Source organism: Schistocerca americana, chromosome X, assembly GCF_021461395.2.
Source record: "Schistocerca americana isolate TAMUIC-IGC-003095 chromosome X, iqSchAmer2.1, whole genome shotgun sequence".
In the NCBI taxonomy this organism is placed as follows: domain Eukaryota; kingdom Metazoa; phylum Arthropoda; class Insecta; order Orthoptera; family Acrididae; genus Schistocerca; species Schistocerca americana.
This window is the reverse complement of record NC_060130.1, coordinates 434062464-434084863: the sequence shown is the minus strand read 5'-3', so window position 1 is coordinate 434084863 and position 22400 is coordinate 434062464. Positions and strand designations below refer to the sequence as shown.

General features: G+C 36.1%; 1 protein-coding gene across 1 annotated transcript in view; it reads left to right on the top strand.

Annotated features, from left to right (window-relative positions):
* Positions 1 to 22400, top strand: part of LOC124556062 (voltage-dependent calcium channel type A subunit alpha-1) — a gene marked incomplete at its 3' end in the record, with an annotated part of 507834 nt that overhangs the window by 152671 nt on the left and 332763 nt on the right. The window contains exons 11-12 of the mRNA XM_047130091.1: positions 5721 to 5741; positions 18475 to 18559. Coding sequence (XP_046986047.1) covers positions 5721 to 5741; positions 18475 to 18559 — 106 coding nt within the window. The remainder of the gene's footprint in view (positions 1 to 5720; positions 5742 to 18474; positions 18560 to 22400) is intronic.

Genomic DNA, 22400 nt, shown 5'->3' with positions numbered 1-22400 from the left:
CAAGTAAAAATCGTAAATAACCTACACTACATGAGGTGATACAGTAGTTAAAATGAATAGTTGTTTTTTTTTCAGGTAAACTGTGTTAGTGGCATTTGTTTTATATTGAATTAAATAAAAAAGTTAAATTAAATCATATTAAAACATAGAAGCCAGAAAGTTGGCCCACACAGTCATTAAATAGATGATGGAACCATACCAAATTGAATACTTTATGGTGGTAATTGTGAAAAATTATCAATATATCAACCTCTGAAACAAGTGTAATTGGAGCAAATCAGACAAGTAAATTTAAAATATAGTTAAATCTTGAGCTTTGAGAATTTGCTGACACTCTTTCATTAGGTTAAGGTAGAAGGAACGGGTAATTTACAGAAAGAAATGTTATCAGAAACCCTGGGTCTAAAAAGACCTGTAGTACAGAGATGTATGTGAGAAATAAGAAAGAAATGGAAGCAAATGGGGAAAGAAGTGATACCAATAGAATGTGGGGAAATTGAAGAGGAGCAAGAAGGGACACAGAAGTATGTAGAAATACATAAATTGCAAAGGGTATATTGGAAGGAGGAGGAATGAAAGTAGAGACGGAGAAATATAATAAAACGTATGAACAGAAAAGTGATGGAAGCAAGACTGTGAAAGAGAAACCAAGGATGGAGAGACAAGCAATCATTGAGGCCGGGTGTATTACAGGAGCATAGTGGATGATCAATTCTCATCTCTAAAGTCTGATATCATATGGAAAGCAAAACCCATATGATGTGCTTCCTGAAATATATGTTCCATCACTTGCTGTTATGTCCTGTGGCATGCTTAGCAACAGGTTTCTTGGTTTGACAAGTGTAGACTGTGCAACCATTCATTCAGGCAGATGACATGCTGACCAAAATGCTTCTATTAAATGCCACACAAAACCTACTGTCCACATGATATTTCTTTTAACTGTAACAGATTTTGCAAAGCTCTTTATATCTTTCACGAAGCTCTGCTATAGAACATAAGAAGTAAGCAGTTATAGCAATGTACTTTACCAGCATCTGATTTGTAGTAAGCATTCTGATTTATAGTCAAGACAAAACCCATTATGTCTTCTCTCCCATTCTTCTTTTCATCAGTAATGTGCTCTGTGTTGGTCAGCATTTTTATGATTATTGAGATAATACAAACAAAACCGAACTAGAAATTTACTCTTTGGAATATTAAAGAATATATCAGTTGTATAGCAGCATCAGATGGATGTGGCACATTGTTTCTATACTGGGGAAGGCTGTAAAACTTTAAGTGTCAGATTCTCAAGTGTGAGGGGGTACCATTGACTTCTTCTTCGTCTTCCCTTTTTTTTTTTTTTTTTTTTTTTTTTTTTTTTTTTTTTTTTTTTTTTTTTACCCCCTTAGATTATGTGTCCAACTACAGGTTCTTTTTGGCAGTTCTGTCTAATGCACACAAAAAAAACATGTTATGTACAGGAATGTCATAACTGACAACCATAGTCATATTGTGTTCTTTTGAGACACAAGGAAATGAAATTCACAAGAACTCATACACAATATTCTTACAAAATTTAAAAATAATGAACTTTATCAAATAAGAAACTAGATAACAACTGAAAGTAATAACACATGTTTCTCAGCCTTGTTTCATCTAATCCTTAATGAAACTCTTACTAGGTGGTGGCACTTATGTTAGCGTATTCTGCTGCACTCTGGTGAGACAGTTACAAACTTAGCATCCCTTTATCACAGGGGATAGATTTTCCAGTGCCAGGAACAGGAAAATGTCTTTAACATTATCAAAATATTAAATGTTAAATTTCAATTAATGTCACATCATAGCACAACAGAGAGATACAGGAACAGGGATTAATGAGTGAAGGTACAACCAGTCTGTTAATTCTCCTTAATTGTAAGCAAGAGAACATGGAGATCATGTGGAGGCTGGTATGACTCCCTTAGACTCAGCTATTTGAGCCTTGCAGAAACCCATAAGAGTTGTACTCCATAGTAATTGTAAGCAAGAGAACATGGAGATCATGTGGAGGTTGATATGACTCCCTTAGACTCAGCTTGTTGAGGCTTCTAGAAGTCCATAAGAGTTGTGTTCTGTGGAAGTCACATTCTCAAATCTGTTCTACATGGAGCTAAAAGCTACTGTTAAGATGAGTGTGTACATTGGTAGCAACATTGCATATTCTTGAACGTCACAACAATTGTGCTATCTTATCTTGTATTTTTGTTCATAAAGTGATTATAAGACATACCATCATCTATTCTGAGATGAGATGCTGAGTGATTATAAGCACATTAAAACGAGAGATGAAGGGGGGCAACTTGAGTAAGAACTATCATATGAACATAGCAGGAAGAGGAATGTGGAAGAATAGGGTCAGGAGATTTAAAAAGTGTCCCAATCCATGAAAAAGATAGGGATTACCTGTTTTTACAGGGTGACTGGGACTGTAATTTGCACTGAGGGGCAGCATATAAAGAAAAAAATCCACTTATAAATTTGATAAAATTTACAAAGACAGAGGTGGACTGACGACTACCAACTTCAAGAGGCATGTCTGCAAGTACAGCACATAAAACCACTTAAAAATAGTAATAAATAAAAACATTTCACATCACAGCTTGTGGAACCACAGTTCCCTTCTGTAAAACAAAGAAAAAATAATCAAAAATTGATAAACAATTGCTGAAAAACAATAAACAACCACTGAACAATACAAAATGAACACTCTGCAAGGAAGGGTCTTAGAAAAAAGGGTCAGAAGGATTTCATATACAACTTTGCGTATAATCATGTCATGTTACTTTTTAATTAAACAAATTGTTTGCAATGGCATAAATTACTACTAATAAGCTAATTTATGACTTAAAAAGTACTTATTAGCAAATACATATTTAATTGAAAATGCTTGTATGGAATTGTGTTCAATTCAAAAGGAAAATCAAGGAAAAACTGAAATAATAAAAGAAAATATGAGGGCGGGATGCACTGAGTCATACTGCTAGTGGCTTTCATCTAATTATGTACTCACCACGAGCAGGTCAAACAGTCACCACTGTAGTATGAGTATAAGCCAGCTCATATAATCATTACTGTGGACTTGGTTGGTTTTGAGTACTAAGTTTACTTGCTAAATTTCGAGTTCAGTCAGCAAACGGTGCAAAAAAAATATTGTTGAGAAATGAGAATGGTTTCATCATTCTGATCTTTGTGCATTACACATGCTGGGCTAATATTATGTACCTTCATACTTACCGTGGATCACATTGATCTTCCACAAATTTACTCAGTCTCGTCAATCATTCATACATGAGTAAGTTCTTGAATGAATGGATTTTGCAAACTCGAACCAAGATTATATTATTGAATACTTCCATACATGTACTTGAGCACAGCATTCTTTCAGTGAACTGCAATCTGCCCATTGCATTTCACACAAAAAACTGTTGCTTTGCTTTTTTTTTTATTTGGATGTTTTTGGTAGCTGTGGGAGATAGTGCATTTGGAATGGAAATAAAAATAACTGATAGAAATACTTACTGTGATTGACTGTTGGACAAAATCTTGTAAGGAAATGAAAAAGAAGAGAAATTTCATGTGTTTTGAAAAAGAGTTTCAGTAGTCATTTAAGTGGACTGTAATATCCACATTATTCTACCCCAAAATTTTCATTTCTAGTTGGATTGTAATCTCTCCATTTGGAGGATTTAATTATTTTTATCAGTTTGCACCCTTCTGTATTAATTCCTATTCTTTGTATGTGTTGTATGATGGCTATTTAGCCATCATGTGTGTGAGCTTGTGTGTCAGATTAATAATTAATAGGTTCAGGGTTCAAATATCGTCCACACCTTTATTATTTTTTTTTTTTTCACCCTCGTATTGATTTTCTCACCCCTGGTAGCTATCTGTCTATATGAAAAATGAAAAGTTGGACCATGATTTTGTCCCCACAACAAAGTTTAGGTCCTTCTATAACTGGCTGAATACATCAGTTCAAAGGTCAGAGGGAGGTAAGGACATACCACCTACAGTAGGACTTTTCATAGTAAAGCACTTAGTGCTCAAACCATTCTTTCTTGTTGAGGACAGTTTTACTTACTCTTATATATTTTTGTTCGCTTCTTGATTCTGTCATTTCTTGTCTTTACCTTCTGCCTCTCACTTCGTGAATATAAATTACTAACACAAAGGCAGATTTAGTTTGCTTTTATTGTTTGTGTTTGTACAACAATCTAAGTAATAATAAAATGCTTATGGTGAAATTCCTTCCAACACATTGTGTTCACTTGGCTGTAGTGCAGATATTATATGTTCAGCAACTTCATAGTTCAGTGTTATATTTTCTACCAGACAGTCACATTCTTCCATCAGTTAGTGAATTCTGATTCTGCTCATTCTGTTTACCCATCCTGTAGAAGATGTTTTCATTCTTTTCTCTTGAAAGTAACACTTGATCTATGTTTATTTTCAATTTCATAAAACTTCTCATTGATGTCCCCGTAGCTTGTGTGTGTCTCCAAGCGAAAAATCTCCTTTTAATTCTTCATATTGTAATTTTTAATTGTTATTGTTATTTTAGAACACATGGTGGTTCATGTGATTTCAGTTACTGGTTTTGACTATTTTTGTTTTTCAGAATGTTAAAACCATTTGTCAAGAATATAATAAAATTATGCAGATTTATATTGACTTAACTGTGAGATCATTGAGAAGTACTGTAACAACTACATGACACATACCTTTGTTGTATTTACAATTCCCAAAATCCTTTCCATTTAACATGCTCTGTTTTTAGTCACATCATCATTTTCTGGTGAAACTGCAGCAAATGTTTTAAAATTTAAATTCTAATACTTGAGTAACATTAAGAATAGACTGCCATGCCATGATTTCAGTTTTTTTACTCTTTGGTTGTATCTTATCTCTCATTTTAGTTTATATTATATGAATTGTTAATCACTAAAAAGTCTTTACAGTATTATACTTTATTATTCTGTATGTAATGGTAAATGGTAGTATATTTAGACAGTTATGCGTCAGTGTTAAATGTGGGTGAAGAAGCAGTTCATTTAATCTGAGGAGATACGACAGCTGCCTCTTGTGCAAATTAATTTTTGCTTTTTTTACAGATTGTCTTGCAAGCTGTAGTCATATGAAATAGAAACCAAAAGAGTGCGTCTGAGTTTGTGGTATCAGTGATGTACTCTGAAACATTTTTTTCCTATTTTGTGTACACACCCCTATGCCACTTTTTTTTAGGTGAGAACCTTATCAACCCAGTTCATGACATAGATATTGTGGAGTGCTACATTTATGTTTGCAGATAGTTTGGAAAAGTGTGTGTGGGTTTATTGTGTTGAATATATTGTGAGTATCTGTGCAGGAGAGCTGTACCACATAGTTAATGCAGATTAGGACTGAAATAAAACTGTTAAAGTGATTTATATGAAACACTGAGTGCAATGGTTTTAAATGAAAATGTGTGAATTAGTTTAAACAATGGATTTTTGCTGTGTGTGTTCTAATAATTTGTCATTTGTTTTTCTAAATCAGTTCATCAGCTTTTACTCATTGCCTCTGCAAAAACTTGTGGTTTTGTTCAGTAATAGTCATTACAAAATTAAAATTTGTCAGCTGAACACCAGCAAACCTATTTTTGTTTATTTATCCTTTTAATACTTGCATTTACATTATCAAACCTTTCATTTCAGTGCCTAAGAAAAAACTGAAAGGTACGGATACCTCAGTTTGTTCCTTTATTATGCAGGTTCTTAGTTTTAGGATGTGTCTAGTAATTATGAATAGTCAGTTGTTTGGGTAAGCCTGTGGTAGACCATATCTATTAGCCATTTGTATCTAGCAAATGTAATTTACTTGCTGTGTCAATAATTTATGAGAGGTAGTGCAATAAATTGTGTTGCAAGGAGGGTTGTCTCAGTAATACGACTGCTGTCAGCAGCAGCATTACTAAGGGAAACTTTATCGTAACATAATTGAAAACAACATCTGTCAAAATGATGGAAATACAATAACTTATTACAATTGCTTCAATAAATAATTCGTGTATATTGTTTTCACTTTTGTTTCATTACTTTTATAGATTCACATTCTTTATTAAAGCTTGTTAACACTGTTACAAAAACATTGCCTACTATCTATTTTTTTCCCAGTCTTTAGCCAAAAAGAGACAATATATTCTAATACAGTTAAGTCTAGTTTGTCAGTTGACAATAATTTAACACTTAAAAAGATCATGACTGAGAATTGCACTACTTCTGCTGTCTTATCTTCTTGAGGCTGAGCCTGTGCTGTGACAAATTTCCCTGGTTCATACAGAAAGCAGAGTTTATTGACTTGACGTACTTAATGCAGCTAATATACCAATATTTTGCATGTGTATTAAAGGTTTGATCTTCCCTCAAATGCATTGCTAACTGTCATTGACAAAAAAAAGGTATTATCATTATAAAGCATTTAACTGGAAGATTTCTTTCCACCTCAATCTTCCAAATAGTGTGGATGGGCGTTGTTAAGGAGGAGGACAGTTTTTTGATCATGTAAACTTCATTTTAGTTTTAAATAAGGGAAGGTGTAGTGATGCTAACACACCATATAGTTGTGTGTTCGAACATTTAATAGGCACATAAAAAAGATGAAAAACATTGCTAATCTTGTGGATGTGCTGTATTCTGCTCTGTTGTAGGGTACACTTAGCAACTAAGCCTCCGTATACTACAGCAATTAACACCATAAAAGTGAAAGTGATCAATTATGTACAATACTTGACGACTCTTATTTGGAAGAGATCCAACATCAGGTACAATATTTGACAAGTATCACTCTTAACAGAAGTCCTGATATGGCCTGTAGACATGTCCAAGAAATTCTTCAAAGAACAGTCACAATATGATGAACTGGTCAACCAGTGGCAGCTGTCAAAGATCGGTTGGAGGCTGTTGTCCATTGGTGCTCGTTATAACTAGTAGGCTGGGTGTTGACTCCAGAAGTGGATCACCCAATTGATCCTCCAGTCAACTCTCCTTTTTGGGCCTTGGAGCCCACACAAATACCAAGTGGGTGTAGTGATAACAAGCAATGCTCTATTTGCACCCATATGACAGGAGATGCGAAGTGAAGTGGCAAAGGGGTCGCCTTCTGTAGGCCAGACGAGAACTAAAGCTTTAGCCATATATCATCTAGCCACTTACCACCTAATGAACTACTGTACTGGTGCTCCATGGAATCATTCTTCCATCGATAGAGGATAGTTGGGAAAGCTATTGTGATGTCATGATCACCATCTGAAGGTGCACTGATCGGATGATCTGTCTCTGGATTGATGAGATTGGCCTCCACTGGAACAATGTCAAAATCCACTTCCATGTCCTCATCATTGGACATGTGGTCTGGAGGTGTAGTGGGCTACTGGTGGAGATTCTGTGGCTGTCCAATAGGTATTCTCAAACTTAAGTATCTTGAAACAGAAAACAATGTGGTATACCTGTTGCTTGGGACATTTATATGCTGTGAAACATAACTAGTTGAAGTTTTTCCTGGCACAGGCCTAATCTGCAATTTTATTTCAAATGTAGCATTTCCCAAAAGCTTGGTGATGCATGCTGGCAGCCACATTTGCTTTCCCTTTTTAAATATTGAGGCAAGTACACTGTCATTCAGTCTAAATTTTTCTTATGCTCTGTGTGTGATGGTTCGCTATGTTTCTCAGATATATGGATGAATCCTTTGGGCTCAACCATGTAATTTCTCAGCTGGACATTTACCTTTCTGAGGTATGTTTCAATATGTGGATAAGAACATAGTTAAGACATCTTTATTGTAATTTTGAATGAATGTGGTCATACACACCTTGAATGTTCATTCAAGTCTTTCAGCCAGGCTATTTGATTTGAGGTGAAATGGTGCTGATATAACATGTTTGATGATGTTTTCATTACAATATTTCTCAGATTCATAGGAGGTAACTTGTGTGCCATTATCTGTACCCAACGTTGGAGCTAACCCTTTCTTTGATTACAAAAATTCTTGATTGTCCTTGAATTGTTTTCGAGGAAATTGTTGACTGCAAGCTTGTGATGTAAGGGAACTTACTATATGCATCCACAACAGCGAGCCACTGAGCACCTAAAAATTATCCTGCACGACTGAGTGAGTTGTGGCCACAGAAAATATGTGCAATTTGCTAGGGTTTGCTCAATATCTTTGTCTACCCCTGTCCACAAATCATGTTCATGTGCGATCCTTTAGTTTAGATTGATGCCCCAATGACCTTTGTGGGGTAAACTAAGTACTTTGCGTGGTAAGGTCTTATACATTATGACTCTCTAGCTTTTGCATTCTCAGTATATAATTGGAGAATTCCCTTAAATATAGTTTTTTTTCATATCTTGTGTTCCATTATGTATCTATATCTGAGTTGCAGAACAGTTTTTTATCTACAAGCCATTGTTTTTCAGCACGTTTTTACATCCTATAAAATAAGGGCCATGGGAATGAGTTTGGCTACACTAGTAGCACTAAGAGGAAGTCGTTCCACTGCTTCTTCCATGTCAATGTCCATATGTAAGCAGATATTGGGTGCAGCATCAAATAGTGTGCCCTGCCTTCTTGGTAGGCAGGAAATATTTTGGCATTAGAATGCTATGTGAGTGCTATGTGCAGTACCTTATTTCACAGTTATACTTTGATAGGAGTGAGAAACATCATTGCAGTGGCTGTGTAGTTCTTTGCAGAATGCTACTGCAAGCATTGAGTTTTGATAGCAAAGCTTCATGGTCTGATAACAGAATAAATCTTTGCCCGTAGGCATACTCGTGAAACATCTTGAGAGTGAAAGTAATAGCCAAAGCCTCTTTTTCTGTTTGGCTATAATTCTACTGTGCAGCACTGAGTGTTTTAGAAGCAAATGCTATCAGTCATTCTAATCCATTTGGGTGTGTGAAATAATAGCTCTGAACCCATAGTTCAAAGTGTCAGCAGCCGTTGTAATTAACTTCTTCAAACTGAAGTTATTTAACCAACTGGATTTAATTATTGTTTGTTTTAGTTTGCTAAATTATTTTTCTTAACAATCTGTTTAAAGGTTATGAAATGTCCACTGATTTCTGAATAAATTTCCTGTAATAGGTTATCTGAACCAGAATGAACTTGAGGTGCTTTACATTAGTGATGTGCATGTTACACTGTTAACACTGAATATGTGCCCCCAGGTGCTCTATTTGCTTTATAAAGAAACACACTTTTGTCTATTGCACCTTAAAAGTAGCTGGTTCTAGGGTTAGAAATGATGGTTATAAATTTCTCAAAAGATCATCAGAATCTTTTCCATCATTATGATATTGTCAATACAATTGGCAGTCCCTGGAACTCTGATAGTTAACTGCTTGAGATGCATTTGGAAAATAGCTGGTGCACTAGAGACACCAAATGAGAATCTTCTGTACCTAAATAAGTCAATGGGGTATTAATCACTGTAACTTTTTGTGATTGTCAATCCAAAGGCAACTGAACGCAAGCTTCTGTCAGATCTGTTTTGGCAAAAATTGTACCTACAGTCAATTTAGTCATAATATCCTCCTCTTTGGAGACTGCTTGTGTGTTGATTGTGGCTTTAAAGTCACTGCAGATTCACAGGGAGCCATTGGATTTTTCTACGAGCATTTGCATAGGCCATTGGCTGTTAGCCGTAGATTGTATTACACCCTCTTTTTGTAATCTTTACAACTCTAATTTATCTTTCCAGTCAAAAGGCAACTTTTGTGCTTTGTGAGACTGGGGTATTGCTGTAGGATTCAAAGTTACATGTGCTTTGTAATCTTTTCTACATGTTGTTTTGTCATCAGAAATCTTCATGTACTGGTGTAATAATTCCATAAGATGTGTTTTAACAGTTGAATGTGGACTTGATTGGTGGAGCTATGCAGCGCAATATCTAACTTAGAGCAAAAATTTGACCCAATATATTATTAGCTGCCTGTGACTTGACCACAGTGAATCTTGATTTCAAAAAAATGTAAAACACCAAAAACACCACTCAGGAATTATACCTTCAGCCTGTTCTGACTGGCTAACTGCTGCCTACAAGCAGCATGAGGAGTGACCTATGATTGTGGGACATGAGATCAGCATATCAGAAACCTCTCAAACTGTTATGCCAGTAGATTAATCTGAATGATGTCACTGCTGAATCTCAGATTTACAGTTTTATCTTTATACATTACACTAGCAAAGAGCTGACCACATACAGTGATGCTGAATGGCTGTAACTTTGGTGAGCCTAACTGCTTGCATGTTTGAGAATTTAAAAGTGTGGAAGATGAGCTCATATCAGTTTGAAATGTAATGGGATTTCTGGTAATCCCCACATGTAAATTTAAAATTTGTTGCCACCTGGTAGTATTGCATTTACTTGAGAATCTTTGTTAGATAAATTAGATGATTGCTCCATGTCTTGCATACTGTCTTGACTTGCTTCTAAAATTCATGTGCCATTTAGACCTACTTTAAATTTATGTGTGGTATTACAAACTTCAGCCTTTTGACCTTTTTATGATAAGCAGCACATTTTGCCATACAAAAATAGCAGTTATCATGCTTGTAAGTAATGGAAAACCTGACACATGAGCATAACTTTTTTTAAATTGTTTTTGTGGTGTGTCCTGCAGATATTTGGCTGAGTCCAGACAGCTTTGTTTACTGGTGGCGTGTGAGGGCACTCAGCTCAGCTGTTGTTAACCAGTGTGATAGATTACTAAAGGATATTGTAATGCTGTTGATGAGATTATCATTTGCTCAAATGCACATATGATTGAAAAACAGCTTTCTTACGAGGGGCATTTTTGCTTTTAAGAAATAATTTTTCAAACTATTATCAGGAGAACACGCTACAATCATCTCCCCCAGTAGTTGAATCAGCATAGGACTGTTTACACTTATCATTAAGGCACTGAAATTTCCTATCATGTGTTAATGCTTGCAGCTGAGAAGTCCATTCTCTGTAACTTTGCATGCTTTTCTTAACGCTACTCTTAACCCTACTGAAAAATTTATGCCTTGCAACAGCTACAGGAATTTGTGAGTCACAGTATTCTGCTAACGTCTCTTTCAGTTGCATATATGTTAATGTACTAGGCTCTACTTCCGAATTAAGTTTCTATATAAGCCTATAAATGTTTGTGACAGTACGTGCAAGTGGAAAAGCTTTCTGCTCTGTGTCATCTGTTATTCTGTGGGCCACAAAGTGCTGTTCTAACCTGCAGCACAGTTCAGCCATGACTACACTTTCTTATCGAAACTTGGGAATGAAGGTGGTGGAAATTCCATCTCCTTTGCTGGTTCTTTTTCTGGTTAGCACTTGCATTGAGATATCCATTTATGGAGTTTCCATTTTGAAATGGAAAGTTTTCATTGTTATAACACTTTTCCATGGATACGACTAACACAACTACTGAGTGATTGTTGAGAGTCAAAGCTCATACTATTTACTATGGTATCAATTATATACAAAACATGACTCTCATTTGGAGTAGATCTCACATAAAGCACAATATCTGACAAGTATCACTCTGAATCAAAGTCATAATCTGGGTAGTATACACTTACAAGGACACCTTCTAAGTCCAATCACAAATTAATGAATTGCTGAATAAGTGGTGGCCTTCAAAGGTGGTTGAAGGTTTTTGTCTGCTGGCACTCACCATAATTAGAAGGCTGGGCCTTGGGTCCCGAATAGTCCAACTGATTGACCCTCTAGTCAACTCTCCTTATTTGGCCGTGAGTCCCACATACATACCCATCATGCATAAGCACCCAGCAGGCAGATTGATGCCAAACAATGCTTTATTTTTGTCTCTGTAGGTTAGACTGAAACTACAACTGTAGGCATATGTTATCTTGCTGCTTATCACCTGTTGAGCAGGCAACCTAAATGACACATTCTCCATGCCCATGGGACATGGTTAACTAGTTAAAATACACATTTTTTATTCTGCAGGTTCAGACTTCTGTATTTTATTTTTTAATGATTATGTTTAGCAACTTTTTTTGTCTTGTTTATGTGCCTATTGACCACTCAACACCTCAACTGTATAGTGGGTTGTTACCTGTAGTGCTTTATGTTATCATGTTTAATTTTGTTTTATGTAGCAACCCTCAATCAATATACATAAGTAATTTCAAGGTCATTTTCTAAATCCATTCTATATGTGTGCTGACACAAGTCACAAGTTACCTCTGCTGTTCTGAAAGTGGGTTGTTGTTCGCCAAATCCATCCATGTTGGTCGTATTGTTTACAGTTACAGTCAGTGCATCTGTTGTCATTGTTTCTAATTTATTATAGCACCTATCTTCAGTTTGTTATTTTGTCACACTATTTATCAAATCTGCTTGTATATGTGTAATACTTCTCATAAGTCAAAGATGAATAGCAGATTATAGTGGATAATAAAACTAACCAAATTCCATTGCACATAGGTGATGAGTATTCTGTTCATAAAAATGTTGTCATGCAACACCGTTGCCACTCAGCTGGAATCAGTATCTACATTCAGAGGCAGCAATATTTTACAGATCTGTTGTCTATTCAGATTTACACAAATTAGTGCAAATTGGTTGGACTGAAACCCTAATAAAAAATGTTAACACCTCAAATAGACATTCATTGCCAACACATTGTTTTTCCAAGGAGTGTACTTTACAGCCGTTGTAAGGTTATGAGAAAATGAGGGTTGGCCAAAACACTGCACCAGTTCTCAGCAAGGATAAGACTTAAGTTTCTAACTGGATATTGGATGCTTTGGCTTTTGTGTTCCTCCAACCATTGGACAATTGTTGTACTCTGTGTGGACTGTTGTAGTCTGTGAGAATGATGTAAACTTTCTTATTTCTGAATTATTCAACATTATGATCCAAATATCATTATGCATCAGTGAACAGTGTTCTATGTGAGAACAATTGTAATTCTGTATTTCTGTCCATCCTCAAAGCAGCTTCTCTATATATATCTTTCTGAGATACTGGATGAATCTTTTTTCTACAGCTCAGTGCATATTGTTGGAGACAGAAGAAAAACACGTTGGGCACATGAGGAGGACTGGTTACCACTACTCACAGATCAAGTTTACATATGCTGCATATCAGTGCAGACAAACAATTCTGTGATACTATATAATTGATAAATATGCATTCGTCTCAGGGGGGTACAGATTTGGATTTGTAGATACACCAGGCAGACACAATATAATTGATAAATATGTGTTGGTCTCATGGTGTACAGGCACTTTCATGGATTTGTAGATACACCAGGCAAACACAATGTCTGCATGCAGTGGATCGCACTTAATGTCATGCATGTGTTTCTTTGAGCACTTACACAAGTCTGTCTGTCATTGTTGAGAAATTTTGTTTGTGGTCAGTCTTCACTGAAATGTAATAACATATCTTTTAAAGCCTGCAGGCTCTCAGTGCATGAATCTTGCAACATTGACTTGCAATTGCTAATCTTGCACATGTTGTGTCATGTGCCACCACAGTTCCTCAACCAGAAGTTGCCTGAAATTATTTCTACTATTTTCATATTACGTTGCAACATGCAAACAGTTCAATATCTCTGTGTGCTAATGTGCTAATTAGTACATTGAACAATGTGATGCAATTTCCTTAACACAGACAACATAATATTTCTTTCCTGAACATTTTTGGCTCTGTACAAGCTTTGCCTCTTGTTTCTTTACAGTATATAATGTGTACTTTATAATGACTGTTACTATGACATATATTCTTGAAACAGCTTTTGTAAACACATTGTTTGGTATATACATAATTTCTTCACTAGAAAGTACAGAGGGAAAAAGGATTTCTTTATGCTACTACTCATGCTGTAATTGCCTTGCTTTATCTTTATGGCCCCTGTTAAATATTTTTCTGTCAAAATCTGGCATACAACCTTTTGTGAGATGACTGACAGCTGTTCCCACTTCTTACAAAGTCAGATTGTTTGTTACTTATGCAATATCTGAAATGATTTAAGTAGTTCAGTTACTCTGTATTGTTTTGTTTTGTGTATCGTTCGGGCAATTATAAATTGTTACATCCAGTAAGACTTCCACACTCCTAGAAATAATAATGTTTTCTGTTGTGTCTTCTTTGTAGATAACCAGATCTGATCTGTATTCACAGTATGAATTAAAACTTTATAACTTCTTAAAACATTGTTGCTTCATTTTACATCATTTCAACTTGTATTATTACAGAAAGGAATTTGACTATTGTTACTGATTAAAATTATAGTGCATTACATGTGTTTCAGCACCAATAAATCTTCAAACAGATAAAAATAGCACATTACTAGTCACTAGTGTGTAATGGGCAAGTGATTTAGAAGCGTTTTACAAGAGGAAGCAGAATCACTATTTTGTGTTTGGTTGTCATGTACACACTACTGATATCAAAGGAGTCCAAATGTTGAAACAGTTCATCATTAATTACCTATGATTTACAACTAATTAGTTCCTCATTAGCTTGAAGCCTGTAGTAGCTTTCCTTTCCATTGTGTTGTGCCATCTTTCATCAATTTTTTTTTAATTTTTTTTTTATTTTTATTTTATTTTATTTTATTTTTTTTTTTTTTTCTGTAGGCTGTATCACCAAACGGTGGGTGGGGGTGGGGTGGGGGGGGATGGGAGGTTGGTAAGAGTCTTCTTGCGATGATGTGACAATGTCATTTAAAAATGCAGAAGCAGTGCATATGTGAGGTGAGGACATGCCCTTATAATGCTCTCCTTTTGAAGGCACAATGCGTTGCAATTCCAAGCTTTAAAGTACTCTGGGGTTATTAGAAGCCATAACTAATACTTGGCTTTCTTAGTTCTTGCATCTCAAAGGAGTAAAGACAAAAATGTTTACAAAATGCCATTAATGTAGTTGCTGAGTGCTCAGTGCTTCCTAAGTGATAAAAAGTTTTCATGTTTGGAAATTAGTGTACTAAGCATTGTGCTGTCTGAATTTTCTTAATGATTGTAGCAAAATTCAGAGCATTTTTAATGGTTAGTAAGTTCCTCCTTTGAGATAGTAATTTTTCAGTAGTTTGCAAGTAATATATAAGGTAATCTTATTAATTACTTGATTGTTGGTTGTAGACTAAATATTTAGGTTCATTTATTAGAAGTTAACATCACCGCAGTTAATCATTATTATTAAAATGCTGCCAATATTCCTGACATTATAATCATTGTAGTGATTTGTGTAAGAGTGTATTTGCTTGCAGTAAATTGGATGAGACAACATACATTAGCTATCAGCATTGTATTAAGATGTTGAATGATACTTATGGCCTGGTGTTATTTGTAATCCCTCCCTAGCCTGGAGGAGTAATTACATTTATTTTCCTCATAACTTGTATAGATATGCTGTAGAAAGCACAAGGTTATTTAACAAATATGAAAAAATCTATTATTGTTTATATTAGCCATTGATGTGTTTCTTGCACAATAAAAAAGCAAAATGAAACTTGTTGTTGCCTTCAACATCATTGGTGTAAGAATGATTCTTTAATTGTATCAGTAATTACCAAACTTTGGCATGCTTTAAATTCAGTACTTTCTGCAATAAAATTGTTTGTGAGTCACACATTTGGCTCATTTCTTACAAACAAGACTAATTCTAAATGATATGCTTAAGACAACAGTTGTACCCTGTAGAGTTTCCATGTACATTACCCTCTGTGACCCTTATGACTGACAATTAAATGTTGGGTACTTTCAAACAACTGTAAGAACTAAGAGCAAATAAACAAATAAATTGTGTACTGCTATGTCTGATGGGTCTCATACATGAAACAGTGTCATAAAATAATAATTGGTAGTATAAATACACACATCAAAAAAAGTTTTGCATCACCCTGGTTCCAAGGACTGGAGATTGATGTTGACTGTGGATATTGTATCACAGACACAGTCCCTCTGACTGTTCAGAGATGTCACTAAACCTGCCCAGAGATGTAAACAAACAGTGCTTATTAGATGGAGGGCATCCGACAGCCAGTCAGTTCCAGTCATTCCATCAGGAAGGAGGTACACAGCTTGTGTTGTCTGTAGTTCAACCATGCCTAGATGTACAATACCACGGTTCGATTATGTCTGCATTGTTACTTTGTGCCAGGAAGATCTGTCAACAGGGAAGTGTCCAGGCATCTCAGAGTGAACCAAAGCTATGTAGTTCGGACATGGAGGAGATATAGAGAGATAGGAACTGTCAATGACATGCCTTGCTCAGGCCACCCAAGGGCTACTACTGCAGTGGATGACTGCTATCTATGGATTATGGCTCGGAGGAACCCTGACAGAAATGCCACCACGTTGAATAATGCTTTTTGTGTAGCCACAGGATGTCCTGTTATGACTCAAACTGTGCGCAATAGGATGCATGATGCCCAATTTCACTCCCGACGTCCATGGCGAGGTCCATATTTGCAACCACAATGCCATGCAGCACGGTACAGATGGGCCCAACAACATGCTGAATGGACTGCTTAGGATTGGCATCACGTTCTCTTCACCGATGAGAATCACATATGTCTTCAACCAGACAATCGTCAGAGACGTGTTTGGAGGCAACCCGGTCAGGCTGAACACCTTAGACACACTGTCCAGCAAGTACAGCAAAGTGGAAGTTCCCTGCTGTTGTGAGGTGGCATTATGTGGGGCCGAAGTACACCACTGGTGGTCATGGAAGGCGCCGTAATGTCTGTATGATATGTGAATGCCATCCTCTGACCAATAGTGCAACCATAGCAGCAGCATATTGGTGAGGCATTCGTCTTCGTGGATGACAATTCATGCCCACATCGTGCACGTCTTGTGAATGACTTCCTTCTGGATAATGACATCATTCAACTAGAGTGGCCAGCATGTTCTCCAGACATGAACCCTATTGAACATGCCTGGGATGGATTGAAAAGGGCTGTTTATGGACGATATGACCCACAAACCACTCTGAGGGATCTACGCCAAATTGCTGTTGATGAGTGGGGCAATCTGGACTGACACTGCCTTGATGAACTTGTGGATAGTATGTCACGATGAATACAGGTATGCATCAATGAAAGAGGATGTGCTACTGGGTATTAGAGATACTGGTGTGTACAGCAATTTGGATCACCACCTCTAAAGGTCTCACTGTATGGTGGTACAACATCCAATGTGTGGTTTTCATGAGCAATAAAAAAAGGCGGAAATGATGTTCATGTTGATCTCTGTTCCAGTTTTCTGTACAGGTTCTGGAACTGTCAGAGCCGAGGTGATGCAAAACTTTTTTAGATGTGTGTAGATGATAAAAACAAAATCTTAGTTTCTTAATTTTTCTGTAACTTGTTGTGAACAACAGTTCTGTTATTGAGACACAGAAGGAAGAGAATTGTCTGACCTCCTTTATCGATTTTCAGAGAAGGTTATTTTGTAATTAATAAAATGTACTGTGTGTCACTAATGGATAATTACAATTTATTTTTTCCATTAATTGCTTAGGACATTTTACACTCTGTTCTTGTAATTGTCATTCCACCTTGTGCCATTTGCAGCACACACACACACACACACACACACACACACACACACACACATAAATGTTAGAGTAAATAAAATTCCGCCTAAAACTCATTTCTGTAACAAAAAATAAAACAGCTCCCTGGGCCTATTTGGGGTTATCTAGGAGCTTGGTGGACAGGAATTGCACCAGGATTTCTCTTTGCATTCCCCAATCCCTTTTTTCTTTCTTTACTCAGGTGAAGCAGAAATTACATTTTTTGCTCTATTATTGTAGAGTACTATACCTGAAAATGCTGGAAACAAAAAAAAATTGTGTATCTCTTGAAGATTTGACTCGGGTATTGGATAAACAGTTTTGTTAAATAACCTTCATTAATAGACTGGAGTATCTGTATTTATTTTCTGTTAAGAAGTAAAGTATTATTCATACTGTTTAGTGTTGTGTTGTTGAAAATGGTTCAGAGAATTTACATATGATTTTTGTTTAGCCATAGTATGTCAGTTTGATTTTCTGTTTATATAATTAGAATCACTTCCTTCTTAAGTAAAGTATTTTTTTTATGTATCTTTTGTGTAGCTAATTACAGTTACTTCTTTGCACTTAAGCTATGCAGATATGTTGAAGTTTGATGATCGGTTAAAGTGTGGCAGTGTGTTAGATTAGTGTTTATTTTCTGTAATTAGTACTTTGTCAGACTGAATATGACTTATCAATCAAAGTTTATAATTTTTGTTAACATAAGTAAATAAACACCTACTGCTGTTTTCGTATGACTTGTAGGTCGCTGCAAAAGTACTATTACTCACATTCTTTAGCACATCTCAGTACAACGCAGATGACAAATGTAGCATTAGTTCTGCAACTGCATTTTATTAAAAATAATAACACAAATGTTTTGTCTTCAGGTTTCTCTCGAGCTTCCTATTTGAAATCAAAAGTAAAAAATAAAGGGGCATGTGTACAGTTTTGGAGAGCAGAGAAAAGATTCAGGTACTGTAAATTTCCTCTGTATAATTTACGTCAGAAATCTTGGATTTGTCTGGCTCTTTAAGGATTTCAGTACTATCCAAATAAAGTTCATGTACTCTAGCTTTCGATTTAATTAGCTCACCATCAGTGAATCTTAGGTCTGCCATAATGTATGTGGCTACTTGTACTAAGTAATAGTTTTGTATCTGTTTGTAATATAATGGTGTTTTGAAAATGTTTGAAAATTAAATTTTTTTGTTGAAAGATGTGCAGTGTTAAAATGAACTTTGTGAAATTTGAGAAGAAGCCTGCAATTATAACAGTGTAGAAGACGAGTAAATACAATATATTGAAATATTTTGGTGGTTAGAAGCTTCTGAATACATATGCAAATAGATACTCTATTTTTGTGTATTGGGTATAAATGGGAAAAAGATGGGAAGATGTGTCATTGTCCAGGTTTCAATTTCTGTCTGCTCTGCATTTATAATCAATGTAGTAGTCTGAGCCATTGACATTCTGGCGGCAATTTAACATGTGATTACCACTGAATGGAGTTAGAAGAATGTATGATCAATGTGGCAGGCCTTCCTCCAGTTTCCTGATTTCTTGTTTGTGTGTTCTTTGCACCAGGCAGGTTGTTTTCCTTGATGATCCAAAGTTGATAGTCTTTTCATAGTGGTTATTGTCTGTTACACACCACATGAGCAACTTATCTATAACATCAACACTCAGCTAGTTTTAGTGAGTTTTTCCATTTTCTCTTTGGGTAAAGTGTGGTAACTGTTGAGTGCTGCTGCCCCAACCCTTCCCTCTCCCCTATTTCTATCCCTATCCAGATATCCATTCCCAACCCACCCCCTCTCCTTCCCCCTCCCCTCCCCCTCCCCTCCCCCTCCCCCTCTCCCTCTCCCTCTCCCTCACCCTCCTCCCTCCTCCCTCCTCCCTCCTCCCGCCTCCCTCCTCCCTCCCTACTCCCTAATCCCTACTCCCTCCTCCCTCTGTTCACCCTTGCCATTCTCAGAGCTACTACAACCTCATGTGAGTGTAAGACATCATGTCCTATCAGACTTATTGTTTTCCTGAAAGCTGATAATTTCATATGTCCTTATAACTGTTAGATGTCAACTGTCTATGTCATTCTACATTACCCTGGATAATGCCATACAATGTGTTCTTGCTATCTTCTCTTTATTATTTGCATTCTAGACAAACAGTACATGGCATTCTGTCTGCATCAGAGATGCCCCACTTTTCCTAAAGCAAGTTGTTTTAATGATACATATATTTACCATTTGGCTTTGTTACAAAATCTGTCCAGAAAGTAAGTTTTGTTCATACTTCTTTCAACTACAGAGCTATAATTACAGTTCAGCACTTGTGTGGTAGTTGCTTGAAATCAAGGAGAAGGAGATGATGCCATTTTTTTTCTCTGTGTGTTGTTTACAATGTACAATGCTTGTTTGGAATGGCAAAGTTCACTGAAAATTTTACCGATCACAGGATTAAATCTGTAATTCGTTTGCTGAATGTGAAGAATGCTAAACCAATTGACATTCATTGACAGGTTTGTGAGGTTTATTGTGCAAATATGATGAATGATTCAGTGGTAAGGAGAATGGTCGGACGGCATGATGAATGACATTGTCCAGTGCACAGTGCCGAATAAAGTAGGCATCCACATAAGGTTAATGAAGGATTTGTTTGTGCAGTTGAAAACCATAAGTTTACAATAGCCAGTTTTTCAAAAAGATTTTCCATAAATTTAAAGATCAATTCAGCATGAAATCATTTCTGAAAAACTGAAATTTTGAAAACTGTGTGCACGTTGCTTGCCAAAATCTACTATAAAGCAACACAAAAAATACTATCTTGGCAGTGCACTTGAATTTTTGACACATTACAATGAAGCTGGTGATGATTGTCAGAGTAAGATAGTGAGCAGGGCTGAAACTTGTGTTGCTTATGAAATGCATCAATCAAAATGAGAACCAGTGGTAAGGATGTACACTGCAACACCAGTAAAGACTGAAACCAAGCCAATCTTGAAAACCTTAAAGATCATTTGCACAGTATTTTAATAAAGATTTAGCATTCAGCAGGTGAAATTTTTAGTGCAAATTGAAACAATTAGTGCAAATATTTATTGTGAGACTTCTATGAAACTGCATCCCACAATACAAGTGCCATGAAAAGTTCACAAATGGTATTGTTTTGTTTCATGACAGTACCTGACATCACACTGTTAGCAAGACACAACAGTTCTTTTACAGGCCTTCAGCTGGAGCCAGTTTGGTCACCCTCTGTACAGTCCTGACCTTGATGACTTCCATCTCATTTTGTACCTGAAAATGTTCCTTGGTGTTCAAAAATTCAGCAATGATGACAGACTCAAATAATATTGGTATTAGCACATGACTTACAACACAGGCATATAAAAATTGTGCCACACTATGACAAGTGCCTACAAGATGGTAGGAACTATGTAAAAAGATAGTTTAAATTTGGCAATTTTTTCCAACAAATAGTTTTTCTGTACCTGTATTTGTTTTGTTTTTGTTATTAGATGGAATTTACTTCCTGTACACATCTCATATTATTTGTGTTTATCCCCAAATTAATTTTTACAGGCCAGTGGAGAGTCTTTTTTATTAAGAGGAATATGACAAACAGCATGGTTTAGTTGTATATAGAGACAAAGACATATAGTTTAAATATCAATAAACATCCTAATCACATAAAATATCCAAATTTTCTGATGTATGTATATGTTTTGCTTTCTGGGTTGATGTGTTAATGAAGGAATACTGAATTCTGATGTGTTAATGAAGGAATACTGAAGCAAGTGAATAAGTTCATTCCATGGACATCTCTCTCATTATTAAAGAGAAGAAAACATGCATTTAGAAATAGCTTGGCCTTGTGAACTATATTCCCGCTCCATGGAAGAAGTTGAGGAGGAAGTTAATGGGGACAGGGATTTTGATGTTGAATGTTATAAGTACATGAGCATTTAACCAGTAACAGATAAAGTATGATGAAGGAGGAGTCACAGAGGAGATGAAGGGCGAATCTGTCTTGAAAATATGTTGAATGAAAGGGGGGGGGGACAAAAGAATAATTAGGAGAAGCTGAAATAGTAGAGGAGGTAAACATGGGATGAGGAAGAATATTGTCAGCTAGGGCAGCAAAAACGAATGTGAAAAGTGGAAAATTTAAGCTCAGCATGTTAAAGGAAGTCTTTGGTCATCCTTTAACCTGTTTATGAGGACTTTGAACCCAAACATGAAGAAAACTGTGGAAGCTTGGCAGAAGAAAGAAAAGGGAAAGGGAGAAGTTAGCAGACATACAAAATGGAAGGAAGTAGAGGGATTGGAAGGTTGGAGGGAGGACTTGGTCCAGGATGCTGGCAGGATGAAAATATGTATTATAGTACTAGTTGTCATCTCAACATTTTAAGGGAAACTGGTGTTAGACAAGATGATTCAAATGACTCATGTAGTGTGCAAGCTATAAAATGTCTTTCATGTTTCATGTTTATTGCCTCGATACAGGATATATCTGTTCCAGATAGTGCAAATGCATCTCATTGTATGTTCCATCTGATATATGGTTTTAGTAATCTCACATGTTGTTTTACCTTTAATAATAGTGGATTTGAAAATGTTGGGGCTGGAGTAAATAGTTGTATGTGGGTTCCAAATGCATGGGATAGGTTATGTAACAAGATTACTCCCAAAAATAGAAAAAGTTTGGTAAGAATCATGGTCTAGAGATTTCATAGAGTTTGATTACATTGATGTGAAAGGTTGATTGGTGATGGAAGTTAACTTGAGGTGCTGTGGGTGGAATATCAAGTAAG